The 10,751-nt window shown below is 34.9% G+C and overlaps 1 protein-coding gene across 1 annotated transcript in view; it reads right to left on the bottom strand.

Moving 5' to 3' along the window:
* Positions 1–596: 596 nt before the first annotated feature.
* The window catches only part of HELRODRAFT_71911 (hypothetical protein), a gene marked incomplete at both ends in the record, with an annotated part of 17,486 nt that continues 7,331 nt past the window's right edge, over positions 597–10,751 (bottom strand). The window contains 12 exons of the mRNA XM_009012786.1: positions 597–777; positions 993–1,218; positions 1,349–1,633; positions 1,851–1,966; positions 2,620–2,788; positions 2,969–3,077; positions 3,138–3,186; positions 3,434–3,658; positions 4,103–4,246; positions 4,415–4,486; positions 4,817–4,888; positions 5,090–5,229. Of these exons, the coding sequence (XP_009011034.1) occupies positions 597–777; positions 993–1,218; positions 1,349–1,633; positions 1,851–1,966; positions 2,620–2,788; positions 2,969–3,077; positions 3,138–3,186; positions 3,434–3,658; positions 4,103–4,246; positions 4,415–4,486; positions 4,817–4,888; positions 5,090–5,229 (1,788 nt within the window). The remainder of the gene's footprint in view (positions 778–992; positions 1,219–1,348; positions 1,634–1,850; positions 1,967–2,619; positions 2,789–2,968; positions 3,078–3,137; positions 3,187–3,433; positions 3,659–4,102; positions 4,247–4,414; positions 4,487–4,816; positions 4,889–5,089; positions 5,230–10,751) is intronic.

The following is a 10,751-nucleotide window of genomic DNA, read 5'->3' on the forward strand; positions in this document are numbered from 1 at the left end:
GTAATAAAATTTTTATTACAATTATTGCTGTTACTACAGATGGCTTTGTGTAGGTAATCAAACGGTTTTAAAACATTGCTATTATTATTATTATTATTAGTAGTAGTAGTAGTAGTAGTAATAGTAGTACCAGTATGATTATTATTATTGTTGTTGTTGTTGCTGCTGTGCAAGTAATCATAAAGGGTGAAATTGTTGTTGTTGATGCTGGAGCTATTATTGTTATTGTTGTTATTAATAATATTATGATAATTATTATTATTATGATAATTATTATTATTATTTATGAAATTGAAATCGCTATATCTCTGTCCAATTTCGCGGTCAGCTTCCGAGTTTAACAACGGTTCAATGAATTTCTGTCTGACAGACCAATGCTGTTGCTTACTTTGTTGCTCTTTATAATATCTAAGTTGCTGCTGTTTGTATTGTTGTTGTTGGTTACTAAGCAACCAATGCTGTTGATGATGTTGATGGTGTTGTTGCGGTTGCGAGTGATTGTTGAGCAACCAATGTTGCTGCTGCTGCTGTTGCTGCTGCTGTTTTAAAGTTTTAACTTGTTGCTCTTTGTTGTACCTCTGATGTCTGATCTTCGTGTAAATGATGCAAACCCAGGCTAACGACGTGATGACCACGCAGCATACAACGGCGATGATTATGACACCTGCTGTTGTTGTCGTTGAAGAGTTGTTGCTGTTGTTGTTGTTGTTGCCGAGTTTGTTGTTGTTGTTGCCGTGTTGTTTGATGTAATTGACGTCATATATTGTGTTGTTGTTGCTGTCGTGGTAGTTCAGTTGCAGAAATATCGTCTGCTTATCTATGCCGATCTTGTTTGAAATCTTGCACGTGTAAGCTCCTGGGTTGGAAAAGATGATGATGATGATGAAATGGATGAGCGAAGATGATGATGAAATGCATTTCACCGGCAACCAATCAGCCAACCATGAACCAGCCAACCAACCAGCTAGCCATCCATCCATGAACCAACCCACCCACCTTGATCATCAGGGGTTGTCTGATTGATAATGAAGACCTGATTGCCGTCTTGAAAACGATAACGACTCGACCCACTCGCAACAGAAACCATCAACTTCTCCTCACCTTTGAACCATTCGACCTTCGGCCTGGGGTAGCCATTGCAGGGGCACTGAAGTTTGGCTGGCTCCCCGATGACCACTTGAAGGTGGGAAGGAATTTGGCGGGTGAATGTTGGCGGTTCTGGAAAAAATTTTGGAATATGGTGATAGCAATTTCAACGGTGGCAATTACGACGGGAAATTTCACAACAATTAGATCAAGTAATGATGATGAAAATATACACAGGAGTAGCAACCAAAGAACCACGAACCTAGCACAACAAGGGTGGTATTGATAGTGGCCACTCCGACTTCATTACTCGCCATGCACGTGTACACACCGCGGTCAGCCGTGCTCACTTTAACGATGAAGAACCTTTCATCTTGCGGATATATGAGGAGTCGACGTTCATTCGCTGCCGGAAATACGTCACCGCCATCTTTTTTTAGCGCCAAAATGGGCTGTGGCGATCCGACAGCGTAGCATTCGATTCGAATGGTTGATCCGATCTGAGCTGTTATCATTTGCTCGGGTGTTTTGATGAAAGTTGGCAGTTCTGTTCATATTCAATGATGGGAAAGTTTTTTTAAATGCCGTCGACAAGTCCATCAATTTATCCGATTTCATTCATTCATTCATTCATTCATTCATCAGTTGAAATAACAACTTCTTTTTCCGGCTCAGCGAACCGTGCAGCTCAACCACTGAACCATCTCACTCAGCGTCCGATCAATCAATTATGCGAATGAATAAAAAAATAACCATCCCCTCACCGTTGACAGTCACGTGCGCCTTGCTCGACGTCGTACTCCCCAGGATGTTTCGCGCCACACACTGGTACATGCCTGAATGAATGAACGAATGAATGAATGAATGAATGAATGCATGACTGAATGAATGAATGATTAATTGAATGAATGAATGAATGAAAGATAGATAGATGAAAGATAGCAAATGAATGAATGAACTGATTGATCAATCGATTAATCAACCAATCAATTAGCCAGCCCACCTTCGTGGCTATCAGCGACATCTGTGAAGACGACTTGAGTCCTGACGACTTCATACTGACCACCGCCAGTGCTCATGTTCAATGCTTTAGACGTCTCTATACTAACTAGATGTGTCTCCGCGTCCAACGGCTGGTGAATGAATGAATGAATGAATGAACGTATTAATGCATGAAAGAATGAATGACTGAATAAATGAATAGATGAATTACTAAATGAATAGATGATTGATCGGTAAAACGATTAAAAACGAACAATTAAATCCTATAATAACAATTCAATGATAACCATATTGATAACCATAATTTACTATCAGATAGATAGATGCTGATAACGAAAATGATGAAGACGCCAGACAATAAAACAATGACGCCAATGATGATTGGTACAGTGGCGATGATGATAACAAATGATGATTAGAAACAATGACGATGATGACGACGACTGGAAGGATGAATGGATGAATGATAAGAACGACACTACGAACGATGAACCATCAGAATGCACACAGTTCACCAGCACCACCAAGCACCAGCAAGCACCACACCTACCACCACCAACCACCTTGTTATTCTTCTTCCAACTGATGTAGACGGGCGACTGAACGCTGGAGTTGACGAGACAGCTGATCGTTGCGTTGCCGTGAAGGAGGGCGGCCGTCGGTTGTGGAGGCTGGATGATGCTTGGCTTCTGAAACTTCACTGCTCGAAGATTGGGGAATAATTCATTCATTCATTCATTCATTCATTCATTCATTCATTCATTCATTCATTCATTCATTCATTCATTCATTCATTCATTCATTCATTTGTTCCTCTATTTTATTCATTCATTCGTTCATTCATTCATTCATTTCAACGTACAAATACACAAATACATACAGCACAGTAGATCTTGGTCTGATAGCCCCATTAAGTATCTTCCTTTGAGTTTATCAGGGTATCCACATGAAGCTTGCTGCTGTTGTGGTTGTTGTGGTTGCTGCTGTTGCTGTTGTTGTGGTTGCTGCTGCAAGCTAGCCAGGTTAAAGTTCATCTTCAGCCAGCTGACCAGCCAGTTAAGTTTGCAATCACAGAGTAAGTTTGTTGAGTCAATGATGCTGCCATGTGGTGACGATGGTAAAATTATGATGACGTAATTATATACACACACAATCATTATTTCAACATCATGACACAACAAAACACAACTCAATACCTTACAATACAATACCATACCATACAATACAATACAATAAAATACAACACAACACAATACAATACCATACAATAAAATACAATACCATACAATACATTACAATACAATGCAATAGAACAAAAACAACATCCTAGCTAGCCCCGCCTTACATATTTTCAAGCCTGTTGAGATTTCCAAAGCACTTCGGCTCTAGAGTGACCAGACTTGATCCAGACACGTCTAGGTATCTCAAATTAATGAGGTCACGTAGCAGACGTCTGCTCAGATGCTTGATCTTATTCTGACCCAGATTCAGTCTCGATAAGGAGGTCAGACCATCAAAGTATGAGTTGGTTCCTTCGGTTGACCACTGAAGATCGTTGTAACTGAGGTCCCTGTTGGTGTTCATGATGAGAATGATGATGGTGGTGGTGGATGTTGATAGCGGTGAGAATGGCGTGTAAGATAATGGTGAAAAAAAGGTAAAAAAATGAAATTGATGGAAATAGAAGGGAGAGAAAATGACAAGGAAGATGGTAAGGATGGTAATGAACGCAGCACAGAGAAAAATAGAGACAACGATGATTACTATTAACGAACGAACGAACGAACGAACGAACGAACGAACGAACGAACGAACGAATGATAATGCTAAATGATCAAAAGAAAGATAAGGCTAAAATACACAGCGACAAACATCATATCGGAGGTTATGTACCAGAAAAAAATGTTGAAAAAGGTTTCTGTAACAACCTCACACCATCAACCAACCGACTACAAATCACAGTTGTTATTAATCGCTACCAATAGTATTCTAAGTTTACATAACCAATACTAACAGGATTCTAAGTATTTTCAACTGTTGAAAAGTCGTTTCGGCAACATAGTCGATGTTGTTGTGTTGCAGGTGCAACTTTTTCAACAACGACAACCTTTTAAAATCAGATTCAGTCACCGATTTCAGATAATTGCCTTTCAAATTTCTATGGAATAATATCATTTCAATGTAGCTATATATAGTTACAGTAATTATAAAAATAATTTGCATAATAAACGGGCCCACAGACACACCCACACAAACACACACACATATACACACATACACGCAAACACATACACACACACGCACACAAACACACACAAGTACTAACAACTCCGTTATATTAGGTGTGAACTGCCACGCATTATTCCCAATTGAATTTATTCTGTTGCTCGCCAACGATCTGTAGTTGTTGTTGTTGTTGCTTTGATGTTATATCAGTGTTGTTGGTGTTATAAAAATAATAATCACCATAATTATTTTAATAATTATTAATAAATATTATTAATAGTAGCAGCAGTAGGAATAATAATGCTATAATTGTAGTCATTCCTACCATTGTTAAAATTAAAAAAGTTAAAGGTATATTTAGGTGGTCATTTTTTATTAGATAGATACATTGATGAATAAATAAATAAATAAATAGTCAATTATTTCGACCATTAACTAATTAATTGATTTAGTAATTAATTAAATAATTAATCAATTAATTAAATTTATGAAATTAGCTAACAGCTGTTGCAGGGTTCCGAGTCTGAATAGCCATTTGTCGTTGACGGATGATATCAAGTTGAAGCTTAGATCCCTTGTGATACCAATTTTTAGAAAAATTTCATCACATACACAAACGCACGCACGCACACGCACACACACGCACACACACGCGTACAGTCGTATAGACGTACATTCTTACTTGTGGATATATATACATGCGCACGTACAACGAAAACACTGATAAACGATAACAACAGCAAAGGACAAAAAACTCCTAACGATAAAAACTAACAAAGATATTAGAGAATCGAGTCCCCAGAAGCAACCATCATGAAGATTACTAATTAGGTTCCTTCTCAATTTCAATACCCTCAAGTTCTCCATGTCTGAGAATGTTAGGCTGTCAACTAATTTGATCTGGTTTGAATCAAGCTCTCTGTTGTTGATGTGATTTTGTGTTAATGTCATTTCTGTTGCTGGCATGGTATTGTTGTTTTTTGTTGATGTGATTGATGTTTATTTGCTTTTAAATTTATATGGGTTGATGTTTTTGTACTGCTGGTGCTGTTGATGTAAAATGTTGATGTTGGTTTTGTTTTATGGGTGTGCTACTTTTAATTGGATTGATTGATTGATTGATTGATTGATTGGCTAATAGATTGACTGACTGACTGGCTGATTAATCGATTGTTTGATTGATTGATTGATCAACAGAAGAACTAACAATCTCTTGAGTTTCTTCAGGTTAGTGAAGAAGATTTTATCAATCTTGTCGATCTGATTCCTATTCAGAATGAGGACCTCAAGGGAGGGAGTCAGAGAGAAGAAATCAACATTCACCGCCGTCAATCTGTTGCCGCTCAGGTCACTGCAGAACCAACATTTCCACAATTTTTTTAATCAAATTCGTCTTTTTTGTTAATTTTTCGAATAAAAATGTTTATAAATGACCAAAATATTCACTTCAAACAAAAAAAAAGAATAGTCATCAATGGATTTCATTAAAAAATCGTTCCCTAACAGTATTTTTAAATTAGGCAAGACCATACGGAGTGATTCCTTGTCCAACTGAGCGATCTGATTGGACGAGAGATCTAAGCTACTGACCAATGGGAAGACGGAGAACCATTCTCTGCTGACCGAATCTAGTTTGTTGTCTGACCTTATTGGGTGCAAACAAATTTATTTCGAAGATAAAACTAATTCCAATAAATAGAAATTCAAAATTAATAACAAAACATAACAAAGAACTAAAATAAAACAAAGATACGACGAAAATTAATCGATATAATTCAAATAAGACAATTGTCAAAAAACATTATTATTAATTAGCATTCAAAATTAAACTATTAATTGAGAATAAAAATTGGATTTTTTGAAAAGAAATGAACATCCGAGCCATTGTAGCCGTCTCAAACAATGCATCAAGTATAGAAGGAAATTCATGAAATTAAAAATTCCTCTCGTACAAAAAAATAATTACAAAAACAACAATAACAACAGCAACAACAACAACAGTAATAACTAAATAAATTAATAACGAATGATAAATGAATGCATAAATGAACGAATGACACAATATATAAATTCAATTTGAATGATTGAAATAAGCAATTAATAAAACACAAGACAATAGCTCCAAAAACGGTAGAAAACTGATATGCCTATTTTATTACACACTGCACACACGCACACACACACACAGGCACGCGCACACGCACACACACAAACATAGATGCACAAACAAACACACCAACACAAGACAATATAAATATAAAAAGTAATTAAGATATAATTAAAAAGAGAAATGACAAAACAATAGATGATCCGATAATATTTCAAGACAATGGCAAGAAGAATTATTCAAATCAACTGCATTTAAGGGAGAAAAAGAAGAGAGAGAAAGAGAGAGAAAGAGAGAGAGAGAGAGAGATTAAGAAAATGAGAGAGAAGGAGAGAGAGGAATACGTACACGCATCAATATTTCAACCAGGCTCTTACTTACGTACAATTAATTATGAAATTAATGATAAAAGAATGCAGAGAACAATTCATTTGACAGTGTATAAAAATCAATAAACAACAACGACAAACAACAACATCAACAGTAATGATAATAACAACAATAATGTCATTAACAACAACAACAACAAACAATAACTAACATACGTTGATACCACAGTCATAATGACAGGTAATCCATCGTAAAATACACACGGGAAAACAACGCCATCAACAGCAAACACGTCAACATCAAAAACATCATCAACACTACGATTATAAAGAGTGAAGAAAAACAACGAAAACATCAACAACAACAAAAAAAACAGCATCAGACATCAACAACAAACAACTTCAACAACAACAAAAGTATCAGCTAAAACAACATCAACATCGATAACGTCAACAAACGAACAACAAACAAACAAACGAACAACAACATCATCATCATCAACAACAACAACATCAACAACGACAATGCAAAACTCAAAACACGATAAACTGCAAAAAGGCTCAGATGAAATGAACAAAGAAAAAGTTGTAAACTAGAATGGAAAAAAATTAACATTGAAATAAATATTGTATTAATATTAAATGAATGAATGAATGAGTGAATGAATGAATGAATGAGTGAATGAATGAATGAATGAATGAATGAATGAATGAATGAATGAATGAATGAATGAATGAATAAATAAATGAATGAATGAATGAATAAAGATCACAATGCGGAATAAACAAATGAATGGTTGAATGAATGAATGAATGAACGAATGAATGAATGAATGAATGAATGAATGAATGAATGAATGAATGAATGAATGAATGAATGAATGAATGAATGAACGAACGAATAAATGAAATGAACGTGAAAACGGAAAACTCAAAATGAAAATTTGAAAAAAATTTCTAATTGTTAATTAATGAAAAAGTAAATTGATGAATTGATAATAATTAAAAGAAATTCCCTATCGAGAAACGCCCAACATTTTTCTGAAAAGAATTCTAATTAGAAAGATAAATTGAACGAAATGTAAACAATAAATAACAACAACAACAACAACAACAACAAAAGCATTAATGGCATCAACAACGGCAACAACATCATCACAATTAACCTTCCAAAAAACAAAATTATAATTAATTAAAATTAAAATTAACTAACATTATTAGAGTTTTGGCAGAGCAAAAAAACGTGTTTTTATTGTCGTTAATGCCATTATTTGTGTTGCTATTATTATTATTATTATTATTATTATTGTTATTATTAATTTGGTTATTATTGTTGTTGTTGATGTTACCGATGACGTCATCTGCTTTGTTGTTGTTGTTGTTGGCACGTTGAAAGATATTGGAAATGGATGGAACATTCGATAAGAACCTGTTTGAAGAAAAAGTCATCCAGAAGTTTACATACGAACTGTTGCTGTACTCCATTTCTATATCACTACCACTACTGCTACTACTACTACTGCTGCTACTGCTACTACAGTTACTACTACATAAATAAACAATGGCGTGAAATACTAACAAAGTATCAAGGAGTTTTAGATGCTGGCAGAAGCTGATGTCAAGCAGATCATTTCCACTTAAATCCCTGAATGTGTTTGTATGTATGAATGTCTGTGTGTGTGTGTGTGTGTGTGAGTATGTGATTGTCTGTGTGTGTGTGAATGTATGTACGTGTAATAATGTGTGTTAGACTGTTTTTGAATATGTGTGTGGTGTGTTGGCATGAAATTAAAAGCTAAATAACGCTACGCTGATAAACAAACTTAAATCCAAATAATAAACATATACATATAAACATACAAACGAACCGAAGCATACTAGAGAATGTACATACATACAAATATGCCACAAACAAACATACATACAAACATACATACAAACAAACGTACGAAGGCATTGGCCATTGCATTGTATTGTTTTGTATAACTAGTCTACTACATTCATACACAAATTTAAGTGCACAAGTTGTAAGCAAACAAAAAAACCAAGTGTGCATGTGTGAACGTATGTTTGCGCATCTGTGTGTGAATATATGTGCGTGTATGTATGTTCGTGTATGTTTGTGTCAAAACAGAAAATAATCAAGTGCAAATGGAAAGAAATAATGAGAAAATGAGAAAAAGAAAGGAAGAGAGAGAGAGAGAGGGGGGGGGGAGATTGAGGGAAAGAGGGAGTTAAAAAAGAATGGAAAATAGAGGTGTAGAAATTCGTTAAACATGTGTTAAAAAGTAATTGCATCCAACATCCAAAACGTTCAACTATGTATTGTTTCTTATTAGTTACATCGTCTGCTTGTCTGTTTGTCTGTTTGCTACCATCCATCCATCCATCCATCCATCCATCCATCCATCCATCCATTCATCCATCTTTCAAAATAACCGCCATCTGGAAAAACACCCATCTATTATTATTATTATTATTGTTATGATTGTTTATGTTGTTGTTGAAAAATGATAACGAACACAATAAACATATCATGGCCACGACAGACGGATTGCTACCACATCATCAAGGTTTGTCGTAATTCTTTTCCATGAACAATTAAACATAATCAATCGTCGTCATCGTCATCATCATCATCATCATCGCTATTATTATTCTTATTATTATTATAATCATCATCACTATCTTGATCATCGTCGATATCATGAGACTACGAAAAAGAAAAAACTCATTCCTGCCTATCATATCAATAAGCACTTAACACAAGGAAATTAATAATATATGAGGAACTATACATACATGCATACAAACATACAAACAAACAAACAAACATACATACATACATTCATACATACATACATACATACACACACATACATACAAATCAAACAAACAAACATACATACATACATACATACATACGAACATAACTAGTTGATTTACATTCATCACATGTTCGTCCATAAACATAAACTGCGAGTATGAATTGTTTGAAAAAAAGGTTTTATTGGCTTCCTAACAACCCAAACACACACATACACAAACCATTTGCATAAATGTGAGTACAGAAATAATAAGCATTATTAACTTTTGCTGCTTCTTGTAAGGCAACAGACTGGATAACAACAGAAACAACAACTACTACTACAACAGCAACAACAACAATAATAATAATAACAATAATAGTAATGACACTAAAAAACATCATATTAATAACAACAAAATTGAAATAACATTGTTTGCAGTAATAATGGTAATATCAATAACAACAATAAGACATGCACACATGCTCAAATAAATTAAGTACATGAGAACAATCATGAAAATGAACTTATTGACGTGAATTACACACACACCCGCACGCACACATACACACACGCACACACTTACACGTACAGACACACATATGAATATAAATACACATACATTTTAAAATAAAACTATAACATACATTACGTGAATTAATAATAATACGCAGGCATACACCGAAACACACACACACACATATGCAGGCATACACCGAAACACAGGCAGCAATTCACACTTCAGGTGTGAAGAGGCTTGAATAAGAAGAAGAAGAAGAAGAAGAAGAAAAGAGAAGAACAATAAAACATGCACCTTCATTAATTGCTCCTACGTTTTATTGACTTATTTGTTCATATTAACTCCACACTCTACAGACTACTACTACCACTACCACCACCACTACTACTACTACCACTACTATTTCTACTACTACCACTACTACTGCTACTTCAATACTACAAATATATTATTCCAATAAAAATAGATAGATAGATAGATAAAGAGAGAGAGAGAGAGAGAGAGAGGGAGAGAGAGAGAGAGAGAGAGAGAAAGAAAGTGGCTAAAAAAGAAAGATGATGCTTGACAAGTTATTAGAAACCAATCAGTTAATAAGCCTGTTTATTAAATTAACTGTCTTTCATATTTTTATCAAGGAAAAAAGCGCCAAAAAGCCTCTCTTTCTTTCCCTCTCT

Source organism: Helobdella robusta, assembly GCF_000326865.2.
Source record: "Helobdella robusta unplaced genomic scaffold HELROscaffold_11, whole genome shotgun sequence".
Classification (NCBI taxonomy): Eukaryota; Metazoa; Annelida; class Clitellata; order Rhynchobdellida; family Glossiphoniidae; genus Helobdella; species Helobdella robusta.